We start from the raw sequence: 23,737 nt of genomic DNA, 5'->3' as shown, positions 1-23,737 counted from the left end.
GGGCTTGAACATACTGCATGCATATTCAAACAACGTCAGCCATCTCAGGAAATGTCTACACAGTGTGCATGGGTTCAACTTAAAACATATTATTGTCCTTTAAAGTGCATCACATGGGGAGAAGAACTAGAAAGCTACTTTCTAGCTATGTTATTCTGGTTTGTTCTGGCAAATGAAAGACATAGTTCACTTGGCAAACACTCCTTTCCTGATATGTGGAGATAAAAAAATCTTGGCCCATTTTCAGAAATAGTTTCAGAGGAAGTTCAAAAAAAAAAAACTGACCCAAGGGCAATGTACAGCTGTGAATGTGTTGCAACCTGTTAGTGACAAGATTTATTGTGTGTCATGACACATTTAAAGATCAAGTAAAACTGGATATCTTTCAACAGTAGCTTTAACTGGAGGTCAGTGAGATCCCCTGCAAAACTGTGTGAGAAGATGTTTGTTGACCGCTTTATTTGAAACGCCGCCTCTTTTCACAGCTAGGTTTAACATTACCTGAAGGCCCTGCAGGTACGCGGATGATTTCTCACCAGCATCTTGAAATGTATCCAGGAATTTGGCATAGAGCTCATCGCCATCTTGAACTGCCCCGTAAGCAGAATCAAGCAACTGGAGATAAGCAGCAGGCAAACTAGTAGGGCTCAAGTGTTTGACCACATCAGCTGCTGGAGGTAAGAGACTTTCCAGTATTTTCTTTGACTGGTGAAGGTCTGATATGGCAGTATTAGTTATAGTTCAACTCCAGATCGCCAGGAATCATAGTCTGGTTCATGAGTAGATCTTCCCTTTTCACAATAGAAGACGTTATTGTGCAATGTCAGAAATATGAAACAATAGAACACATTATTGTGCAATGTCAGAAATATGAAACAATAGTACACGTTATTGTGCAATGTCAGAAACATGAGCAGGAAAGAGGGCAGCTGATTGGAGACCTCGGCAAGATGGAGGTACGGTTATATATAGTGGATATTCTGCAAAAAGTGAGTGTTATCAAGTATTATTTCAATATCTTAGATTCATTAATATTATTAAGAAAATATGAGCCCGTTGTTTTGTGTTTTTTGTTTATTTTTTATTTTATTTTTGAATTTAAATTTTTATATAAGTACTATACAGCCTGATCCACACTCCATACCAGCTGGTGGCGGTAACGTACCAATTCATTGTTTGCCAACCGCCAATAAACCTCAAAGAAGAAGAAGAAGTGAAGCATTCAGAAGTGACGTCACAGGAAGTTAAAAACGTATACAACAAAGATGGCGTCTCCCAGCGACGAAGCGTTGAGTGTTACACACGTGGAGAAAAAGAAGAAGGTAACCACGATTAAATCATTATTCAGAGTTTCTAACTTTTTGTGTCACTAGCTGAGAGAGAGAGAGAATAGCGCGGTGCTTCTCTAACTGACGCACACGACGTAAGCGTTAGCTTTGCTAGCATCACGCAGCTAACGCTAGCAGCGCGCGTGTGTGCTGGGGTCCGTCAGGAGGCGAGGCTGAACCCACCGTTCCTGGGGCACAGATGGAGACACTCTGTCTTGTTGTCAAAGTTGCTGCTGTGTTAACCTGCTGCCCGTTTTCTCCTCTGCGACAGCCTCCAGCTCGTTACTGGGACGGTCCGAAAGATGGAAACAAAGTGGGGAAAGACGGAGAGCAGACTGAACAGAAGGAGCAACAGACACAGAGAGCAACGAAACGAAAACAAAGTGAAGACCAAGCAGATGGAAAAGACATCATATCAGGGGTGAGAGAATGGAAGCGCCTGTCATTAAGAGAGGTTGGAAATATATCTATATAATATCACTTTTTATATATATATATATATATATATATATATATATATATATATATATATATATATATATATATATAACTTTGTTTTTCCTGGACATTACAAAGCAAGAAAAAGTGCATGCATGAAATAACAATGAGGTGCAAATTACACGTAATGCCAAAACACAAGTTAGCAGTATGGGTCATTTAATATTAGCTGGTACGGTAAGGATCAGTCTATGTTGCATATGGACGTGTATGCACAATATCACACCTAGTTTGTGTGTCAGGTTAATAAAGGTATAGGTTGTATGTTGGTAGATGTATTTTTAACAACTCATGAAATCCACGGTTTGATGAAATATTTGTACCCTTTTGGTTTTACTTGAGTAACTTTAAGCTTGTAAAAATCAATTTTATTCCACGCCTGCTTACAGTGTTATACAAAATTCAGTTTCATCCTGTTCCAGCTCTTAATTGAGGCAATATATTAACATCGAGTGAGACTCTGTACTGTACTGAATGTACAGTTGTGTGTCCCTTTAACTGAAGCAGGCGTTGCGACCAAAGGATGATGATATTTAATCTATACTGCAATATCGCAGAGCCCCAAAAATATCTATTTTCACCCTCAGATGTTGACATCACATTAATATATCTCTAATTTCTACATTCATTTCCCTTCATCTTAATGTTTCACAAAGTAAATCCAGTGTATTTCTTCTGATCTCAGAAACCAGACCCTTTCCCTGGAACTGCTCCTATTCCAGAAGACAGGTTGCAGAAGTTCAAGAGGAAAGAAAAAACTAAGAAGGTAACCCCCCCCCCCCCCCCCCCGGCTGTCTCTTATTTACTAAGTCTAGTAGTTAGATGGAGTTGGCCAGCATCTCATTCCTTTGTTGTTCTCGTCACAGCCTCGCTGCCGGAATTACAAGCTGAAGGACATGATCGCTCGCTCAGAAGAAACTTCAGAAATGGCCCAGAAACAAGCGGCTCGTCTTGACCTCCTACTCCCAGAGGATGCTGGGTAATTTCTTCTAAATGTTGTCTGGCTGCTTCATGTCACAGTGTATGACGTGAGAGAGATTAAATGATGACAAATGTAACTTTACGGTGTTGCTGGTGGTGACGTTGTTTTCCTCTAATCTCAGGTTTCTAGAAGGAGATGAAGACGAGGACACTTGTACCATCTCACAGGAGGACATTGCAGATTCTGTTGATATATCATCTGGGACAAAGGTGGGACGCAAACTCGATGTAGAAATATGTCACTTCTGACGTATAAGTGCTGGATGGTCTTGGTTTTAAAAAAAGTCTATATTAATTTCTTCTCTCCCTCCCCTCCTCAGTATTTTAATCTGAAACTGTCTCAGTTTGGACCATATCGAGCGGATTACAGCAAGACTGGACGGTCAGTATCTCACTCTCCGTACTCGTAGAAAACAATGTGTGACGTGTTTGTTTTAGGGTTTGCTGCCATAGCTGATAACATGAGTCAGTTAGCGCATCATTGGATACAATGTTCTCCAGATTTTTCTATATTTAAACATGTACTTAGCTTTTTTTTGCCACTTGGGGCAAGAAGCCTATAAACCCTCCATATCCAAATGGACAATAATCTCTAAGGACGGAGGGTTTCGTATGCTGTACAGATTGTAAAGCCCCTTGAGGGATATTTGTGGTATCGGGCTTTATAGATAATATAAATTTATATGGTCCTTAGAGCTGAAGGAAGCGGCACACTTTATCACGACAAGCGAGTCCTTTCCTCTTCATATAGAAATATTGATTTAAATGTTTGAATCGTGTGTTTTTCTTCCCTTCAGTCAGCTGCTGCTTGGTGGGAGGAGAGGCCATGTTGCTTGTATCGACTGGCAGTCCAAACAGCTGATGTGTGAGATAAACGTGATGGAGACTGTCAATGATGTAAAGTAAGTCATCTACCACACAGCTTTATAATCACGCTTCACCTACCAGCGATCCTGTCTCTAAATAATCCCAAATCATTTCCTGTGTTTCTGTGTGTAGGTGGCTCCACAGTGAGGCCATGTATGCGGTGGCTCAGAAGAAGTGGCTGCACATCTACGACTCCCATGGAATCGAGCTTCACTGCATCCGCAAATTCAACGACGTCCTCCGTATGCAGTTTCTCCCCTACCACTTCCTGCTCGCAACGGCGGTGTGTCCATTAAAACCGTTCTCATAGGTTTTGAACACGATGTCATGAATGTTTAATATTAATGTATTATCAGCATAACAATGTCACAGTTTGCCACAAACCCCTGGTGTGACGTATCGCACGCACAGTTGATAGCGGTTGTCTTTTGGTTAAAAGATTCAGACGAAATAGAGACGGTTTCCAAGCTTATATTTGGTTGTTATAAGTTTGACAACTATCACTGAATTTCTTTCATACTGAAGAAAACTTAATGATTTTCAGGCGAGTTCTGGAGTTAGAACGTCTTCGTCTTCATAAAGGACACCAGAGATATAACAAAAACAAAAAAATACAAATCTTAGAAGAAAATCAGCGTGATTTACTGATTTAGCGTATCAATCGAGTTGGTCTTTTCAAACAAACTATTTAATGAATAAAACTTAAAGATAGTGATGGCTTCTTGACAGATTTTACTTTTAGACTTTGCAACGCTCTGGAGTTATTGGAAATGTCTGAAAAATCACTGGAATTTGATTCTTCAAATAGTGAAACAATAATAACATCAGTGTAAACCTGATCTTTATCTGCAACTGTGCAGAAAAACATCTATCTCTTTTAATAGTCTGTACACAGACTTTTGTGTAAATTATACAGAAAGTGTGTTGTTAATATTTTAGTTTTAAATGTGCAAATCAAATTTTTAAACCTCAGATCGAGAAAATACAAACAATAAATTACGCATTGACCCAGAGTGTTGTATTCCAGATGCTTTACCGCAGACTTCCCTTCACCAACAGTAATCATCTCTGACTAACCTTCCTGTCTTCAGAGTGCTACCGGTTTCCTGCAGTACCTGGACGTGTCCGTGGGGAAGGAGGTGGCAGCCATCTGCACCAAGGGGGGCCGGCTTGACGTGATGTGCCAGAACCCTCACAACGCCATCATCCACCTCGGCCACTCCAACGGCACGGTGACTCTCTGGTCGCCCAATCAGAAAGAAGCCCTCGTCAAGATGCTGTGTCACCAGGGCGGCGTGCGCTCTGTCGCTGTGGACAAGACGGGCACGTGAGTCACCTTAAACCTTTTACTCTTCTTGTGTAAGACAGCATGCATATTGGATCTCTTTTTGAGGCTGGACGCTGTGGGTAATTATGGAGAAAAAGAAAATTATAGCACAGACGGATGCAACTAAACCATTAGATACGATCTGTGTCATTTGAGCTAGTTTGGATTAGTGCCAGATTGATCGGAGCACATTTAAACGTCTTTGAGATTGTAATTAGTCGTTGTATTAAATCCCCAAATAGGTACGTCCTTTTGAAAATTACTACAAAGACAAACAGACTCTAATCTATTGATGCATGCGGTGTATCACATGTTGGTATTAATGCAGCGTTCCATTGTAATAGTCTATGAATTATACATAGTGCAAGTGTCCCCCAGGAACAATAGTGAGTGGTTGAAAGTTAACAATTTGTCGGAAGAAATCCATAAACAGTTAAGAGCTTTATTATCAGGCTGAATAACTTTTTCATAAACTGCAGTTTCCTCAGTGTCCACCAGAGAGCGATCTGTTGTTGTGTTCTCCTCTTGGCAGATACATGGTGACATCTGGTATGGATAAAAAGCTGAAAGTGTACGACGTTCGAGCCTTCAAGGTCCTCAAGTCCTACTTCCTCCCCGCCGGAGCATCCTGCTTGTCGCTGAGCCAGAGGGGGCTGCTGTCTGCGGCCACGGGGGACATTGTTCAGGTCACTATGCCCTCCTCACTGCATGATTCATGGTTTATTAAAAAACAAAAAAACATCTGGCACACAGGAAGTGGGGCATTTGGAGAACTTGCTATGATTGAACACAGCTGGATATTTACCACGGCCAGCAAAAACACCCTTGTTTAGTGGAGAAAGTGGTAACCTGAGACGCATTGAATATATAATATTGAAAAACAAAAGACACAGTATTGTATTGGTAACAATCGCATACGTTTTCTAATAAATGGCTATCTGATAAGACAAACTCTGATCTGAGACAGATGAATTTTGTTGCATCATTCATCTTATTTAACATTGAAAACTGCACAGTTGACCTGCTGTTTTGTCAAGAGTTCCTTCTTAAGACAATGACGGGCGTGTTTCCACAATACTTTCTGTCCCGCCCGTCGTTTCGTTTCGTCACAGCTGAAATAGAACCAGTGAAACGAACATCTGCTCGGGTCCCGTCACATTCCTAGAAAACCAGTTATTGAAGATGAGAGAAACTGATCTCGGCTATGTTGTTGAAACACTGAACAGGCCTCCAAGTCACGGGGCATGCTAGCAATAAGTAGGTGGGGTGACTTTACACGTTGTTTTGAGTAATATTAAATCGGTTAGCATGTTTGCTTCAAGTTAACGTGCCTGCTAGCTTGTTTTACCTCCATCTGCAGGCGTGTTTGCCTTTTTTTCCTCATAGCTTTTAAGCATTTTGGCAATGATTTCAGAGAGAAGTTGTCGCCATAGACTGCATGTCTTTTCACACTTTCCATAGAGAGGAACATATTAGTGTATGACAAGAGAGATCATTTTCAAGGAACCTGTGCTTTTCCTCGTACGAGGATTCAAAACGTCTGCAGTGACTTCTTCTGGCCAAATAAAACAAGCGTTTTGCACATTGTTGATTTGAATTACCCATGACTGTACACTTTTTCTTTTTTTTAACCTGGCGATAAATAAGACTTCTGTGGAAAACTGTCTCCCTGCAGGTGTACAGAGACGTGTGGAGCACCCCAGTGACTAAACCCTACATGGCTCACCGAGTTCAGAGAACGGTGTGGGGGATGCACTTCTGTCCCTTTGAGGACGTCCTTGGGGTGGGACACGGAGACGGTTTCACCAGCATGCTCATACCAGGTATTTTAAAAGTAGACTGAATAACGAGGTTGCACTTCAGCTCACAACCGCCGCCGTCAGAAAGCCCTTCATTGGTCTGCTCTAATTTGCATTTAGCACTATTTCCATCTCCGTCTGCCTCGTTACGTTCACAGGGGCAGGAGAACCCAACTTCGACGGTCTGGATGCAAATCCGTACCGCAGCACAAAGCAGAGACAGGAGTGGGAGGTTAAAGCGCTGCTGGAGAAGATCCAGCCGGAGCTCATCAGCCTCGACCCCACCGAGCTGGGGAGGGTCGACCGCGCCACCTTTGACATGAAGCACCAAGACAGGGTCCAAGCTCTGGTCAGTGTCTGGGAGCATCCATTTTTATTATAGGAAACAGATCTAAACATTTAGAAATACTGACTCATATATATATATATATAGGTATGTTACTGTTCACACCTTTCTAAAAGCTTCTTTTTTTTTGTCTTCCCAGGGCTTTGACCCACTTGCCAAAGAGAAATTTATTCCCAGGTATAAGAAAAAAGGTCGCAGTTCGGCCGGCAATGTTGAAAGGCGCAAGAGAAAAGTGGCCCATGAGGATCTGAGGGTAAGTAATCCAGAATACAAGATAAAAAAGTGATGAATTGTGATCTTTCTTGCCACATCGCCAGTGTTTGGCTCATCTCCCTTGACTTATTTAACCCACCAGGAGGATATCCAGAAAACTGCAGAGGACAAAATGGAGATTGAAAAAGAGAGAAAGCAGAGGGAGGAGAAGAAGGCGGTGTTATCGAGCCAGAAATCTGCTCTGGACAGATTCAAGAAATAGAAGAGGACCCTTTGTGTAGCCCAAAACCATGACATTCTGTGGGCGTGACCCTTGAACTTCATATAAAGGAGACATTTCTCCACTGGGGGAAACAAAAAAAAAACAAAATGCAGATATTCTGAATGTTGCGTGCTAATGAAGACTCATTGTAATGGGTGGCAGATCATCTGTAATCAATGTTGAGTGCATTGAAAGAGCAATTCTGTCGAATGCCTGTAGCCTGAATCACTTCCTGTCTACATGGGTGGATAATGTGAGGTGCCCTGGCTCGCGTGGGTGTCATCCACAATTTGTGTGAAGTTGTTTCCTTTTAACCGATAAAACGCATTTTTCACAAATTTATGAACTTGTCGAATGGATCGCTTCTGTGGCCGGACTGACTTGAGCGTGTGTCAAATGTTTTCTATACATATGTTCTATTAATAATAAACAAAGCCTCTGAATTCAGAGTGTTATTTAATATTACAACTGACTGTAAAATATGCTCATGCATACATTGTCAACACCGGGTAACTCAGAACAACTCTTGAGTTTAAGAAATGATTTTTGCACAGATTTTTTAATACCTCCTAAATTCGTTAGGAGGGACAATCCGTAAAAATTCCTTTCCGGTAAAGTCATATTTCTGAGTCATATAAGATAATCCGCTCCAGCAATTATAAGGGCTGTGGCAACCGCATCTTCATTGTCTAACAGAAGTTTGCAATGTTGTACAAGAAAACCCTGATTTTAATACAGGTTGCCTCTGACGGTTCCTCATACCATCTCTGACCTGGTTTCCAGTCAGACGCTGTAATTGATATGAGCTGCTAAAAAGAACAGTGAGAGACGCTCTTCATTCCTCTTTAATAAGATCTCATCACTGAAAGGCTCCTTTAGACTTGAAGCTTAATCACGAGCTGACTGCCAAACGGTCGCAAACATTTAAGAGAACAGTGTGTTGCAGTATTTTTTAATTGGGAAACGACATGGAATTTAAACACTTTCTCTAAACTGAAATTGAATCTAGATTGTTTTCGTGTGAGTTTCCTGGTATTAAAGATATCTGTCTCCCTTTCTCTCTGAAATATGGCACTCTGCTTGTGCTCAAAGCTGCAGAAAAACCAAATACATTTGAGCGGTTTCATTTAGGAACCATTTTCTTTCCACCGTAGCTCCCACATGAAACTGCTCACATCAAGGTTTTTTTGATCATCTTGAGGAAGTGGGTCATGATCCCTATAAAGAGACATTACGGTTGAGTTTAACAAATGTATTCTTGCCGCGTTGAGGGCGGTTAGGAGGCAATGGCTTCACTCACATCCTCTTTTCTGTTTTTGACCAAAATGATGAAGCCCCACCTAGTGAAACGTTGAGAAAAGCAGACCTGTGTGCTCATGTATGCAAAAAGAGGACATCAGGCAAACGTAATACAGAGCAGTTTATTTGTGACAGCGGTTGATTCAAATAGGTTTTCCTGACTTTTTCCTCTGTGCACATTGTGTGTGGAGCACAGGCATTATTTTAACATATACTCACTCTGTCGTTCACACTCTACTTCCTGTTTAATCTCACTATTACAGCGAAAAAGGGAAATAAATAGTACAATTCTAGCTGTGCATCACATCAGTTATATTTTCTCGTTGACGTGAGGCAGCAGAATAACCGAGCCTCTAAATGCAGAAGAGCAAAGTCCTGCTTGTTCCCAGAACTGCCTTCAGTCTCCAAACTGTGCAGTTGATGGCGGGTTGCTCTTATCCTCATGTCATTATTATTACTAAAAAAAAAACACAATACAGAAAATTCCTCAGTTTTCTGTTTTGAACATTATTAAAAGGTTTCAGCGAATAGATAATGTGTTATTCCTACCGGGTATATCACGCCTGTGGTTTCGTAATCTATTGTACTATTTGGAGCATCATGCATTTAGGCGTCTTAATGGACTAACATCTACACTTTTAGTACCTGCATGGTCAATAGGGCAGCAGCCTAGAAATCTCAGACTTGGTGTGTAGGTGCTCCGATGTGCGTTCATCACATAAGTGGCTATATATCCTCACTGTAGCTATAAGATCAGCATGCCGGTGTTTGTTCTACATCTACAACATGTGTCAGTAACAATGAAGGATGCTGTAACAGTCTAAAGACCACTGTGACAATTCTTCATACTGCCATCTTTTCTGCAAAAAGAAAAAAAGCTGATTAACATAAGTGTTTAAAAAAAATAAAGCTCTAAAAAAACAACAACCCAAAGAGCACTTGTGCTGTTCACAGTATTTGAAGCAAGGCACGGCCCCAGTGAGTCCACCTCTCATCAGCCCCCCTCACAAGCCCTGCTCCAGGCCCAGAGCTGACCCCAGCATCGCCCTGACCTTGCAGAGCCCCAGAGAAGCGCGTAGACTCAGCCAGGAGCAAGGGTGCGATGTGTGGACCTCAGCCCAGTAGTGCAGCATCTCCCTGGGTGGGACGTGGTGGACGGACACCATGGCCTGATAGCAGCAGCGCCCGTACGGCACACCTGGGCCGCCAGAGAAGAGCGGGCAGTGCGAGGGCAGCACTCCGGCCGTCCGGGCACACAAGCCAACAAACACGTCCTCGGGGGGCAGAGGTGTGGATAAAGGTGACGCAGAGGCTGCCAGGGAAATCTTGAGCAGTGCGGAGCGGGACAGGACATAGGCTGTGCCGCTGCAGTAGTCTGGGAAGACGGAAGGAGGGTAGGCCCCTGAAGGAAGGTAGTGCTTGCTCTCCGGGTCACGTTCCGGGGCCACATGGAGGTGCACCCTGCCGAGGTACAGGTCGCCCTGTTCGTAGGGGTTTCGGCTCTTGTTCAGGAAGTGAAGGAGGGCGCTGGGGTTGAACAGGATGTCGTCGTCCACCTTGGCCATGAAGTGGGCCTGAGGGCAGAACCGGCGGGCCCAGCCCAGCATGGACAGGGTCTTCAGGGTGAGGTTGGAGTAGGTGTCCAGAAAACGGCCCTGGATCAGATCTGCTCGCTCTCTGGCCTCCTCTATCATCAGCTTGGCCAGCCCAGGGTCAGACGCCACGCCCACCATGAAGAGGGTCATGACCCGCAGGCCCCTCACCTCCACCTCCCCCCCCCAGGTGTCCCTGATGGCCTGGCGCGCCCTCTGGTTGGCAGGCGCCGAGGTAACCATGGTGATGAGGTAAGGCTTAGCACGCTGGCAGACGAGCGGGCTGGGCATGAGCAGGAACTCCTCGGGACGGGTGGGGGGGACGCTCTGCGGGGGGATGATGCCCGCGTGCGGTTCCACCGCCGTGTTCATGCCGATGGAGGTGGCCCAGGACTCGATGAAGTCCACGAAGAGCAGAGCCAACAGGGCCGCGCTCGCTACCGCCGCGCACAGATAAGGCAGAACACCGAGCCTGCTCCCTCGCTTCCCAAACCGGGGCTTACATGCCCGTAGTCCCCGTCCGACCATGACCTACCTCCACTACCGCTGCGCAGCTCCGAAGACCGCCGCAGCTGCTGCTGTCGGCTACAACTCGCCCTTGTCTCACCGGTCCTCCTAAATGTCTCCACGGTTAAAATCCATGCGCCATCATTATACGCGTCTTCTGCTCTCGATCTCCTTTAACGCTGCTTGCTCAGACCTGCAGGTAACGCGCAGCAGCTGGAGCTGGAGCAGAGCTACCGGCCTCGGGTGAGGATGCGGTGAAAGGAGCTGGTATTCTTGTGTTGATGCTGCAGCCCAGTCTGGTTTTCACAAAAGCGGGACATTCAGCTGCGCAAATAAAACGGTCGATTCGGCAGCAGCCCCGGGGCTACATCTGCCCTGATTCTTTACAATGTAATGTCAAAGGTCGATTGCGTCAGAAAAAATAAAATGTGACAAACGATCGGTAGTAGCCTATAGATTCTGAACTTGTAAACCACGTTCCGACGCTCTCTGATCAGCGGGTTTCCTGTCATCAAGCTGAGGATCACATATAGCTCACATAGGCAAATTATCGGTTAGATATTTGCCTATGTGAACGTCGTTTGTATTTTAGCAACGTTTCGTTCACGATTTATTGAACCGGGATGTCCTAATCTGTCAATATCTTTCTAACTTTACCTCAGTCAAATTATCAAATTATTATTAAATTTATAGATGTGAAACCTTATTATTATACTCTAGCTAAAAGCCTCAGATTCTGATTATAGAGCTGCAATATGGGCAAATAATGGCGACGCATCTATTCTATACAGGGATCTAGATGATCGATGAACTGTAGCCAATAATGCAATCAATGTACAAACCTTAAATCAAATGAGGGGAAACATGACCAACCCAAGTGTTTTTTATTTTAGTAAGTGTTGGGATTATTGTTCACCACGGTCATTTGAATATGAATCTCTGCTGTGCGCCGATTGTTCTCCTGCACAGCCACACCTAGTGGTGCAGGGCGACATCTAGTGGTCATTCAGAGGTACTTTATATTTTTTGCTGAGGTTGGACCATAAAGTCCTAATATTTCCATAAAATATTAGAGATGTTTATGTAAATGCAGGCACATAGGAAGTAATTCTCTACTGCAGAGATCTAACTCAATGCACCACTGGAAATAAACGTAGAAAAGTGACTAATCTGTTTATTGAATATGTTATTTAGATGTTGATCAGTGTTAACACAACCACGTTATCCCAATTTGTTTAAATACAAAAGATCTTGAGGCAAATAGGTAAGCTGTTTTTACACATGTGAATAAAGTTGGAGACTTCAGACAGTAAATTTAGGGCGAAGATACTCTGCTTTGTGCAATGATCTGTGTCTGATGTGTTTTTCCACACACAAAAAAACTACTCTTTTACCGTCACTATTAAAAAAAATAAAAATAAAACACTATTAACACACTGATTTTTGGAACCAGATTGCATTTGTATTTTCTTAACATTTAAATGCATGAATACAAGTTATAATGTGCCTTCTTTTTCCTACTGGCATAAACATATTGTTTATTTTATATATATATATATATATATATATATTACGCTTACACTTATAGATCTATCTCTTGGAAAACTGCATGGCACAACCATGACAGAGAAATGTATGTATATATGTGTATGTTGTAGCATAACGGGGCAAATGTCTTGTAAATTAATTGTAAATTGTCTTAAATTAGTATGAATAAAGGTGAGGGTCTGTGCTTTTATTGTACTGTAAATTGCTTGGATTGAATCACTGTGATTACAAACCTGTAGCAAACATCTGGTAATTATGGAACTTGACATCATTTTTAGAATCTTTGTTATAGAAATACACAGTATATAATACGTCAAAATAACCTAAAAAAAGTGAAACTTGAAGACATGACAACATAATAAACTATTTAAATTGCATCAGAATCAGAATCAGAACCGTTTATTGCCATGTATGTTGAACATACAAGGAATTTGGCATGTGGTCTTAACTGCCAATTAAAATCCTTATAGAATTAAACAAAAATAGACTTCTAAATGAGTCCAATGTGAATAAAAAGGTATATTTTATACATCTTTCGAGTAACATCTTATCAGGATAAATGTGTCTGTTTTGTATTTTCATTGAATCATAAATACACGTCTTTAAGTATGCTATGCTTTTTCTTTTATGTTAATTTCATAAACTGACAACAAAGTCGATAGACAGTCAGACACGATGACGTCAGTCCAGTCTGGCTCGCGCCAAGGGCGGGTGGGGGGATTGTTGGAGGCGCGCGGGGATGCGAGAGAGAGGAAGGAGAAAAAAAACAAAAAAAAAACTCAACCATCATCAACGCGCTGGCGGTGCGGGGGTCACGAACTATGACCTTTAACAGAAGAAAACCAAAACAAATATTTTATAATATTTATAAATCTGTGTCCGCCGTGTCCCGGAGGTAAGTCTCAGTCCACGGATTGAAAACCGTAGAAAGCTCTCTTGAGATACCGGATGATAAAAGATCGAAGCTAATTCTTCCTGCTCGCTTGTTAGCTTGTTAGCTAGCCGATGCGGAGCTCTCTTCCTGCCTGACTCCGGCAGCTCGGGATCCGGGCAAGGACCGTGAAACGACTAACGCTGATGTGCCTTAACAGACTGTTACTAATGATGAGTTTGTGACACTACTGTCGACTTGCGAGAGACGTGTGCAGTCGGCTCGTGCTGCAGACGTTGAGAGAGACGGGTGCAGTCGTTATCGTGCTGCAGCCGTTGATTGCAGTTTGCTTGTGTTAAAGTAGCTAGTTAGCTTAAACGGCTAGCTAATGCAGGAAAGCTACAGATGAACTCGACCCTTTTACCTTTGCCTTCTCGGGGACTTAATACGTGTGTTGAAATCACTATTACTTTATTCAACAACGCTGCATTTTTTTACATTTACCACCAGGATGTCGACAGTCGTCTTGGCTCTGCCACCTGGAAAAAGAGAATTGCTCCCCCAATATATTTATCATAAGATTCGTCTCTCCAGTGTTATTATTGGCTGTCAGCCAGATTGTCCATTTTGTTCGGTGTTGTGACGCGTTGGTGGAGGGAGGAGTTGATGGGCACTCTGTTAGACCAACCCGTGAAGAATACGAGGCAGCAGGCTCCGCCCCTTTGGTCTGAGCATGTGGAGCTGCAGCAGGCTCCGCCCCTTTGGTCTGAGCATATGGAGCTGCTGCTGCAGGCACATCAATCAGTTTACTCACTTATGCTGTCAAAATGTGTTCCTTTTATTATAATTACAAACCAACAAAGACAGAGCCTATCTGTGCTAGGAGGTAATTGATGAGTAGGAGTATATGTCATAGACTCCACTTCAGGTGACATCCCTGCAGTCATGCGGAGGCTGGATTTAACAGATAAACTATTTACCAACGCTAGAATATTAAAGTAGGTTAGATGTGGGAGAAAAAATATGAAGGTAATGACACAATATAGATATTTGTTTAATTAAATTTTCTCTTTTATTCATCACAATTAAATGATGGCTTGTGCAAACTTCTGATTTGATGTTCTATATTGTTTTTATTTTGCGGTCTTGAGTGACATTTTTTTTGTGTGTTTTTAACAGTGTGTTAAAGCAATGGAGAAAAACTGTAATCCCAACAACAAATGTCTGTGCTACAGCACATAAATTCACATAAATCAGACAGAACGTCCCGTCTAAACATCATGGAGAAGATTCGTCACATACAAAACTTTGTATTTCAATCAACATCATCATGCGTCATTTCTAAAGCCTTCGTAGCGTCGGCCATGCTCCTCTGTGACAGTTTGCACCTTTTGTGGTTGATTATCTGTGGCATCTTTCCAAACAGACCTCACTAATGACCTTACATCATCATGACGACCAACCTCAATCTGCTCTCTCAGCAGAAAGTGGACTCTGAGCACGAGGCCGAGGTGAGCGGTGCAGAGGAGGACGTTCACGACATATGTCTGAGTTGTCCCATGTAACCCACATGAAGTGTACAATACTGGGTTGCTGCTTTTCTTGTCCGTGGATAGAGACAAACCTTCTATAGACAAGTTCTCCAGACAGTTAGACAAATGTTTATGCCTTACACAAACTCAAGTAAAATACATGTGCGTCGCAGACTTATTAATCATAAGTTGTATGTGTTTAAGCTTGTTAAAATGTGTTTCAAACTGTAGGTGTCTTCCTCTCCTTCAGACTCCATGATGAGCGAGTCTCCACAGCGCTTTCAGGTCGTCTCCACTGAGCCTGCTGCAACACCACAGCGAATACAGGTAACAGCTCCAGAGAACGTGACACTGACGAGCAAGTTGATGTTACGACGCGTGACGTATCTCTTCCACCGTCAATGTCACTCTCTTCTCTTTTTTACTTCGACCCCCATGTCGGTGGCTGTTGATTTCCACCTCTCCCTATCTCTCTTTCCGTCTCCATCAATCCTCAGATTGTAACTGACCAGCAGACAGGTCAGAAGATCCAGATAGTGACGGCGATGAAGCCGTCCAGCGCCCCCAAGCAGCAGTTCATTCTGACTACGACTGACGGCTCGGGGGCCGGCAAGGTCATCCTGGCCTCACCGGACAGCCACAACACCAAGCAGCTCATCTTCACTGCTGCAGACAGCCTGATGCCAGGAAGGATACAGGTACAGACGCCCCATAACATCACCCCCTGGTTCATACCAGGATGCTATTGGCAATATCGTGGTCTTGATATTTGTGTTTGCTTCTCAGATCGTCACAGATCCAGTGTCAATGGAACGGTTGTTGGGGCAGTCAGGGGACCTGAGCCGACCGCAGCCGGTGGAGTACTGTCTGGTGTGTGGGGACAAGGCCTCAGGTACCACAGCTTACAGTTGCATCGCCTGTTGATGTGAGGATCTGGGTGTTTCATTTTTGGCTCATGTATCCGGATGTGTTTTGTTTCACCCACACGCACACAGTGACTCACACCGTCTTGACTAGTTTTTCTCTCTGTGTTCAGGGCGTCACTACGGAGCGGTGAGCTGTGAGGGATGTAAAGGCTTCTTCAAGCGGAGCGTGAGGAAGCACCTGACGTACAGCTGCCGCAGTAAACAGGACTGCGTCATCAACAAACACCACCGCAACCGCTGCCAGTTCTGTCGGTTGAAGAAATGCCTTAACATGGGGATGAAGACTGACTGTGAGTTTGAGTCCAAATCCAGAAAGAAAACAGGTATTTTTAAGTTATCTGCAGGTTTTGAAAAGTAAAGAAACATTCAGTTCCCCTCCAAAAAAAACAACCTTAAAAGGTAGTCTTGATTATTTTTCATTGACAAAGTGCACTGGGGTCGTTTTTCTCGCCTGCCACAGACAGTAACAGTCGTCGTAACGGTTTCTCTTTGTTTCTTCTCAGCTGTCCAGAGTGAGAGAAAGCCCATCGACGTAGTGCCCAGAGAGAGGCACGCCAACTGTGCTGCCTCCACCCAAAAGATCTACATTCGCAAGGACCTGAACAGTCCGCTCATCGCAACGCCAACTTTTATCTCCGACACAGAGACAGACGGGTCCAGGTCAGTGGGACTCAGACCTGCAGACGAACCTCAGGATCTGTTGTTCTGTCTCTCAGCTGATGATGTTGTTGTTGTTGTGTGAACTGGTTTTTGATGATGCTCTGTGTCTGGTGTGCAGGTCCAGCCTGCTGGACCAGGGCATGCTGGTTAATATCCAGCAGCCGGTCATCCAGAGTGATGGAACTTTGCTGCTGGCCACTGACTCAAAGGTACAGCTGTTACTGCAGCTACAGTGAATATAACATCTGCCTGTGTGTTCTGCTGCTGTTCTCAGACGGGCGTGTTGCATTGTGAGGCTGTTTTTATTTGGTGCTTTCTAGTATTATGGGGTCAACAAAATAAAAGGGTTTTAGCTTAAAAATCTGTAAACCTGTTTTTATTCATCACGTACTGTGTATTAACTCGCAGTACACATTTTAATCTCTTTCTGCCAGAACATGCAACTTTTATGTTTACACTCTATGTCAGCACGGAGCCTCTAGAGAAAGGCAGCATTGCTTGCAATTCTACTATGAACAGAAAGTATGAAGAGAGGAGCTGCAGATGGCTGGAAGATGTCTGCTCCACAGTGAAGCTCAGGTTTATATCACAGCAGTCCTGAGTCATCACTACAGATTAAGCCACAACATGTAAAACTCCAATGATAATAGAATAAACTCCCTAAAGTTTATAATGGATCTTTAGACAGCATCCATGAGGGAATCAGGACCGTGGAACTGCTCAAACTGCAACAGAGACGACAGATTCCACCCTAAAATCTGGCTTAATCTGTACAGTGTTTGCACTTTTAATACATTTTAAGAAGCATCTGTTCATCCCATGTGATAGCAGGCAACACATTATTATGATTTGCCCCAGTTTAGGATCACCTATTTTGTGTCTGTAGTGTTTGCCGGTTCAGCTGACGTATTTGATTGTCTTCAGATGGACCCTGGCCAGGGGGACTTGGGGACACTTGCCAATGTCGTGACATCACTCGCCAACCTGAGCGACTCACTGAGAGAGAATCTAAACAACGGTGATACCTCAGACAGCCAGCACGAGGAGCAGTCCGCCAGCGAGATAACACGGTCAGTGAGCGGTGCACAACGAGGAGAGGAGGTCGTTGTGTGAAATATCTTTAACGCTCAATGAATTCTCATCTTTTCTTGGTCGCTCTTGGCACCTTGTGTCAAGCTAGGGGCCTCTTTAGGAGCAGATTATTTAAAATTGAGCATGTTTGTCTCTACAGAGGCATAACAACATTATTTAAGACACATTTGTATTTATGTTGCAGAGAGTTTTCTATCATTTAAAGGTGTGTGTGTGTGTGTGTGTGTGTGTGTCACAGTGCCTTTGACACCCTGGCCAAAGTCTTCAACCCGCCTGACGTAGGTGTCGGACAGAGTCTGGCCGATAAGCCGCAGTGTGTCAGTGGAACAACCATCCAGCTGATTGGTCGAGACCAGGAGACGCCCATCATTGAGGTGGAAGGACCGCTGCTCACAGACAGCCATGTCGGCTTTAAGGTGGGTGGAGTCAACTCATACGACTGTTGTTAAATAACACACACACACACACTTGAGATTTATTGTTAATGAGTTGACTGAGTTGTCCACAAGAGAGGTAAAGGGCTCAGCTTGCACGGCAGCTGGGCTCTCACGATGTCACGAGATCACACAAGATCACATTATCACACGAAATTCCAAGTGAGCGGACCAATCAGCATCCTGTGACAATCAAAACAACAATGGCGGCTCCCAAAGAGGTTAGCGTAGATGCTGCAATAGCATCAATAATATCTGAACTAGAGAATATTTCTTTATTTAAAGAAGAGCAAAGAACGACACTAAAAGCTTCTCGATGGAAAATAGGCTTCAGCTCTCCTCCCAACTCGCATCATTTTCTCTCATATGTCCTCTTTGGTCTTTTCCTCTTCGTCCAGCTGACCATGCCCAGCCCCATGCCCGAGTATCTGAACGTACACTACATCTGTGAGTCAGCATCCAGACTTCTCTTCCTCTCCATGCACTGGGCGAGGTCCATCCCTGCCTTCTCAGCTCTTGGGTAAGAATGCGTTGGACACAGGGAGACGTAACGCCGCTGTCTGTCTATACGTGCTCACACTTTTCTATTTTTTTCCCGCCTTTGTCGCTCTCAGTCAGGAGGCAAACACCAGCTTGGTGCGAGCCTGCTGGAATGAGCTGTTCACTCTGGGTCTCGCTCAGTGCGCTCACGATATGAACCTGTCGACCATCCTCGCTGCCATCATCAACCACCTCCAGAGCAGCATCCAGGACGGTATGGACCTCAGACCTCGCCATCATTTCTCAGTAGGACACACACGCATACATTGGAAACGGGAGTAAAGAAATGTGATTTTTTTTTTTTTTTTTTTGCTGTGGCAGTCTTAAACTTGCATTCTCTCTATTGGCCAGCAGGGGGCGACTCCTGTTATGAGAAAATGACTCTCCTTCTCGCTTGATTTATTACCTCAGTAAACATGAGTTTATGGTCTCAATCTCTAGTTTCAAGTCTTCTTCAATACAGCATGATGTTCATTTAGTAAATGATACGACATCTCTACGTCACTCCTCCGTTTTCCAAATATAACTTCTGTTCACTGGTTGTAAAAAGCCAAGATGGCGACGGCCAAAATGCCGAACTCGAGGCTTCAAAACGTCAGACCACAAACCAATAGGTGACGTCACGATGACTACGTCCACTTCTTACATACAGTCTGTGGTCTCATAGGATAAAATGATGAAGTTATGACATACTGCAACTTTGAGGAGGCATACAACCTCGAGGCGGTGATTCTAGTTTGTTGAAGAGACTTTCCTGGTTAGATTGAGCTTTGAGTAAATTATGAATCTTAGTACCTCAAACATTTTCTTCTCTCTCAGACAAGCTTTCGGGGGAGAGGGTGAAGCAGGTGATGGAGCACATTTGGAAGTTCCAGGAGTTCTGTAACAGCATGACGAGGTTGGAGACTGACAGCTACGAATATGCCTACCTGAAAGCAATAGTGTTGTTCAGCCCGGGTGAGTTAATCATACACACTCAAGCTTTTTATTGGTCAAATAAAAATAATTGAAAGTGATTTGAATGAATGACCTGTGTGTGTGTGTGTGTTTGACAGATCATCCCGGTGTGGACAGCAGCGGGCAGATTGAGAAGTTCCAGGAGAAAGCCTTGATGGAGCTGCAGGACTACGTGCAGAAAACGTACCCAGACGACAGCTACAGGTACACTCACACCTCCAATCCAACCAGTCAGCTCAACCTCCCACCGTACTGATGGTAGTTAAAGAGGTTTCACCATATATGTAGTTTAATCTTCACAATAATAAAGAGTATTAGATATTATGAGTTGGTAAAAATGTATCCACATATTTGTTTAAAGTGGTGTGAGGACCAATAAACTACCCGTTACTGAATACTAGCTGTACTTTATTACTGTGCTAGTCCCTATATGACATGTTTAACTTTTGTAGAAGTAGTTTCAAGATAAAGTGAAGTGCTGAAAATCTGCGGGTGTGTTTGCATTATTCTTCTGATCCATTTCATTTCTAAGCACGTCAGAAGGGATGATATCGATGTCAGTTCAGGTCTTTATCTTTAAGAACAGATTAGAATTCATTTATATTTAAAATATTACTAAATGTTTCTAGAGCAACAACAGTAATGTTTAGGATTTTACTCGGTTCTTTTTCATGATTTAACACATATGTATCATTTTAAAAACAGGAGAACAATTTATTTATAATGTAGATATTTACTAAATATTTTGTCTAGAACAGCATCGACAAAGTCACGATATAAAGTCATTAATATCTCACTGAAACAAATCTCAAGAAGGAAAAATAAATAACAATCCTGAGTGAAGTTTGTAAAGAAAGGAAAAAAAACAGACTCACTCAGTGTCACTCTTGTCCTCCTGTCCTCTAGTCCTCCACCCTCTTGTCCACCTGTCTCCTCCTGTCCTCTAGTCCTCCACCCTCCTGTCCTCCTATCCCCTGTCCTACTAGCTAGATCACTGAATATGGAAAACAATCTCTAGAAGAGAGTGAGAATCCTGCGCTTACAAGAAAACCTTATTTTCAAAAGACGAGATATCAGTCTGTCTTTGCCTGACTCGAGGTGTGCTCGTGTCTCCAGGTTGACCCGTATCCTGACTCGTCTCCCGGCCCTGCGCCTCATGAACTCGGGCATCACGGAGGAACTCTTCTTCACCGGCCTGATAGGTAACGTCTCTATTGACAGCATCATTCCTTACATCCTCAAGATGGAGACGGCTGAGTACAACAGCCAGGATTGTGACCCTGCAGAATGACCCCCCCCCCCCCCTCACCCCAGGGTTCACTTCAGGTACTCTTCTTCTTCGTCTCGGGGTTCACCGTTGAACACCGGTCCGAAACCCTGCAGAGGCCCCTTGTTTTTTTTTTTAAACGATGCACGGTGCGAAGTCCTTCAGGACTCCTTGGTAGATTAAGATAATCCAGGATCGAAAAGCCAGGCTGACGGTTGGAATGTGTTCTGGAGCGGACGCAGTGTGGTGCTCTTGAACTTGTGGCTCTGAACTCAGTCGCTCTGAGCTGAACGGAGAAGGAATCCTCTGCAGCTGTGCTCGTCTCCTTTAATGTCTTTAATGGCACTTCAGGCTGATCAGCCTTTCACATGGTTGTAGTCTTTTCTAAGCCTTCCCACGCGCTCATGTTGATCACATACATAGTTTAGCTTCAGCTTGCAGATACCCGATGAGCCGTATCAACAAGTTCAAACAGAAATCTAACACGTGGAAGTGAAAGTTCAGCTTTTTAAAGTCTCAACATTAAAGTACTTACTTTTCAAGTGTACTTTAAATCTGTAAATTATTAGTTTATGTTTGTATTTGGTAATATTGGCGCGTAAAATAAAACAGGTATTTTAGTGGCCGTGCTGTTAAAAATTGAGAATTCAGGCTTTTACAAAGTAGAGTATGACTGTTCATTCATTGAAACATCAAAATCATTTTCTCTTTTTTTCCAATTCTGAGGCCGACACCACTTCTTCAGAGGCGTTGAGACATTAATGTACAGCTCTTGACTTTAAATACGTTTAAATAATAGTTGGAATGAGAACTCCAATCAGGTACAAACACAATCTCAAACCTCAATGAATTGATCCGGAATCTGCTCTCATGGCATTTATCGACCACACAGTGCATTACGACACGACCGACATCCCATTTCATCCAGTTCCACGTCAGCCGCATGATGACATCTCGGAGATTTAAACTTTGGGAGTGTTTCCATGTTTAGGTACATTTATTTCTTGACATTATCACGGATATGTTGCTAATATAACCGGTGCAATCGCCTCATCACTTTCCCCTTTACGACAATCAGTTATATGTGTTTTCATTCTGTCCCGCCAGTTTCAATCTGCATTTTCTATACGTGTATTTATCGATGGCATTTATTTCTTTTAAAGGAACTAGATTATCTTAAAGATTTTGGTTCATAAATGTTGCGTATGTGTAGCCACGCTACTGTTTTTGTACTTTGTGTTTACATTTGTACTCCGCTAACTGCACATCAATCAGCTTCTGTTCCGCTGTGTTCATGCTGACTAAGACTTTGTGTTTTGTATGTTTTCTAAAATGTTTGATTTGTTGTGAACAAATTTGCTCGTTGCATACTAAGTGTACTTAAAGTACTTTTGGGCAGGTTTCCCCGATTTTAAAAGAAAACAAAGAAGATTTTCTGGGAAGCGTCGATGTCTCGACTCACCCGATTAATGCTTCAGAATATCTGCAGCATCGTGAATGATAACGGGAATGTAAAGAAGGATTATGTCTCGTGAAATATATATGTCTCTTGTAATATTTGGGATTTAAAACCCACACAGACTGTTTGTAACGGCGCTGTTGTGAGATGACCTTTGTACATGTAGTTTCATTAAAATGAGTGCATGATGTTTCTAAGCCGGGTTTTATAATCTTGTCGCCGTCTGCCCTGATAAGGAGCATTGTTATCAATTTTATAGTGCATTGCAGTGCATGAAGAAGTTGCTTAAGTGCATTTTATTAAATGCTGTATGACAAAATGTTAATTTAAATGTTGTGGCTTTAAAATATTAACCATGAGCAGCTAACACATTAGAGGATATTAGATGAGAAAACGTCAGCTCGGTGGAGTATCCTATGGTTTAAATTTTATACTATGTAAATATACTTTGTTTTTTTTTTGCTCATGTACAATGTCATTTCTTCAAACGTTGAGATTGAGAAACAACATCCATGTTTTGCTGAAGTTTGTCACAACCCCACATTTCTACCTCACACCGATGAAGATATAAAACAGATGTAATAACGACGGAGCTCCTGTATCAGCATTCCAGTCTCTGAGGCTGGCTTCTCCGAGGCCGCACGCTATTCAAGAAATAAACAATTAAGTATGAAACATGACACGACTGAGTCTCTTGTTTAATACCTGTATGTTAAAGCTAAAAGGAAACTATGAATCACAATCCTCACTCTTAAATACAGCTTTGGTAACAACATGGACAACATCACACCACAAAGAAATGTAGCTTTTGTAATATAGAAACTATAAACCTCTCATTCTCTCAAAGGACTCGCTGACAACATGTACTACTGCTCTCTGAACTACTCAAAACTTCAACTCATTTCAACCAGTGTAGACTTACTAGCATAAGTCCTAGTAAAAGTATAAAACTGTTGGCATCAAAAGGTACTTAAAGTACACAAAGTGAGAGTATTCAGTATGGACATCATAAGGACGGAGGACGTCGTATGTTGTACAGACTGTAAAGACCCCCTGAGGAAAATATGTGATTTGAGAAATTGGGGTAATACTAAAAAACTTTAATTTAAAGTGAATTATCCAGAATTTTTAATGTAAATTATACAACTGGATTATGATAGTTGAACTTGACTGTATAACTTTTCATTTAAATTTAATTAATTTATCATATTGTTTATTTTTATTATCTATAATTGATTTATTTTCTTATTTCAGATTTCAATAAAGGAGAGGAAACAATTTAAAGCAGTTAAAAAACAATAGAAGTAAGAACTACGAATTTTAACTATTTATTGTTCTTGTTTTTGCAACAATTCATTGTTTTATTTTGTTTCTCATGTGCATATTGTGTCTAATTGAGATAAACAAACGTTTTAAATAAAGTTGTTTTCAT

At 42.7% G+C, this 23,737-nt stretch overlaps 3 protein-coding genes across 7 annotated transcripts; 2 read left to right on the top strand and 1 right to left on the bottom strand.

Annotated features, from left to right (window-relative positions):
* The first annotated feature begins 1,164 nt into the window (after positions 1-1,164).
* wdr46 (WD repeat domain 46) lies at positions 1,165-8,064 on the top strand. Its single transcript, XM_076100237.1, has 14 exons — positions 1,165-1,322; positions 1,600-1,749; positions 2,512-2,592; positions 2,693-2,805; positions 2,930-3,017; positions 3,128-3,189; positions 3,605-3,709; positions 3,807-3,957; positions 4,766-5,001; positions 5,534-5,687; positions 6,677-6,824; positions 6,959-7,149; positions 7,286-7,399; positions 7,502-8,064. Exons 1-14 carry the CDS (start codon positions 1,266-1,268, stop codon positions 7,619-7,621), a joined length of 1,770 nt encoding a protein of 589 aa, XP_075956352.1. The 5' UTR covers positions 1,165-1,265; the 3' UTR covers positions 7,622-8,064.
* Positions 8,065-9,028: 964 nt separating this feature from the next.
* On the bottom strand, positions 9,029-14,632 carry b3galt4 (UDP-Gal:betaGlcNAc beta 1,3-galactosyltransferase, polypeptide 4). The gene has a single exon (XM_076100209.1). The coding sequence runs from the start codon at positions 11,038-11,040 to the stop codon at positions 9,925-9,927; it is 1,116 nt and encodes a 371-aa protein (XP_075956324.1). The 5' UTR covers positions 11,041-14,632; the 3' UTR covers positions 9,029-9,924.
* On the top strand, positions 13,157-22,985 carry nr2c2 (nuclear receptor subfamily 2, group C, member 2). 5 transcript variants are annotated; one of them, XM_076100167.1, is made up of 15 exons: positions 13,173-13,462; positions 14,865-14,949; positions 15,221-15,297; positions 15,468-15,668; positions 15,757-15,862; positions 16,007-16,219; positions 16,400-16,556; positions 16,675-16,765; positions 17,481-17,626; positions 17,887-18,064; positions 18,481-18,602; positions 18,697-18,836; positions 19,442-19,579; positions 19,678-19,783; positions 20,696-22,985. In XM_076100167.1, the coding sequence occupies exons 3-15, from the start codon at positions 15,226-15,228 to the stop codon at positions 20,868-20,870; spliced, it is 1,845 nt and encodes a 614-aa protein (XP_075956282.1). In that variant the 5' UTR covers positions 13,173-13,462; positions 14,865-14,949; positions 15,221-15,225; the 3' UTR covers positions 20,871-22,985. The 5 variants fall into 5 exon arrangements, 4 of the variants coding, with proteins under 4 accessions (XP_075956310.1, XP_075956301.1, XP_075956282.1 ...); XM_076100177.1 differs by having other exon boundaries at positions 13,223-13,462; positions 16,007-16,186; XR_012956192.1 differs by lacking the exon at positions 20,696-22,985 and having other exon boundaries at positions 13,159-13,462; positions 18,697-18,868.
* Positions 22,986-23,737: the final 752 nt, after the last annotated feature.

The sequence above is a fragment of the Anarhichas minor genome, unplaced genomic scaffold, assembly GCF_050575085.1.
Source record: "Anarhichas minor isolate MPS153535 unplaced genomic scaffold, ASM5057508v1 ptg000003l, whole genome shotgun sequence".
Lineage (NCBI taxonomy): Eukaryota > Metazoa > Chordata > Actinopteri > Perciformes > Anarhichadidae > Anarhichas > Anarhichas minor.
The sequence above is the reverse complement of the archived record's forward strand: the minus strand, read 5'-3'. Positions and strand labels throughout refer to the sequence as shown.

Excerpts from the sequence above, each read along its gene's own strand:
- nr2c2 (XM_076100167.1), top strand. The coding sequence starts at position 15,226 with ATGATGAGCGAGTCTCCACAGCGCTTTCAGGTCGTCTCCACTGAGCCT. Across the intron at positions 15,298-15,467 it reads CAACACCACAGCGAATACAG|ATTGTAACTGACCAGCAGAC; the intron begins GTAACAGCTCCA and ends ATCAATCCTCAG. Across the intron at positions 18,837-19,441 it reads CCAGAGCAGCATCCAGGACG|ACAAGCTTTCGGGGGAGAGG; the intron begins GTATGGACCTCA and ends CTTCTCTCTCAG.
- b3galt4 (XM_076100209.1), bottom strand. The coding sequence starts at position 11,040 with ATGGTCGGACGGGGACTACGGGCATGTAAGCCCCGGTTTGGGAAGCGA.
- wdr46 (XM_076100237.1), top strand. The coding sequence starts at position 1,266 with ATGGCGTCTCCCAGCGACGAAGCGTTGAGTGTTACACACGTGGAGAAA. Across the intron at positions 1,323-1,599 it reads ACGTGGAGAAAAAGAAGAAG|CCTCCAGCTCGTTACTGGGA; the intron begins GTAACCACGATT and ends CCTCTGCGACAG. Across the intron at positions 7,150-7,285 it reads AAGACAGGGTCCAAGCTCTG|GGCTTTGACCCACTTGCCAA; the intron begins GTCAGTGTCTGG and ends TTGTCTTCCCAG.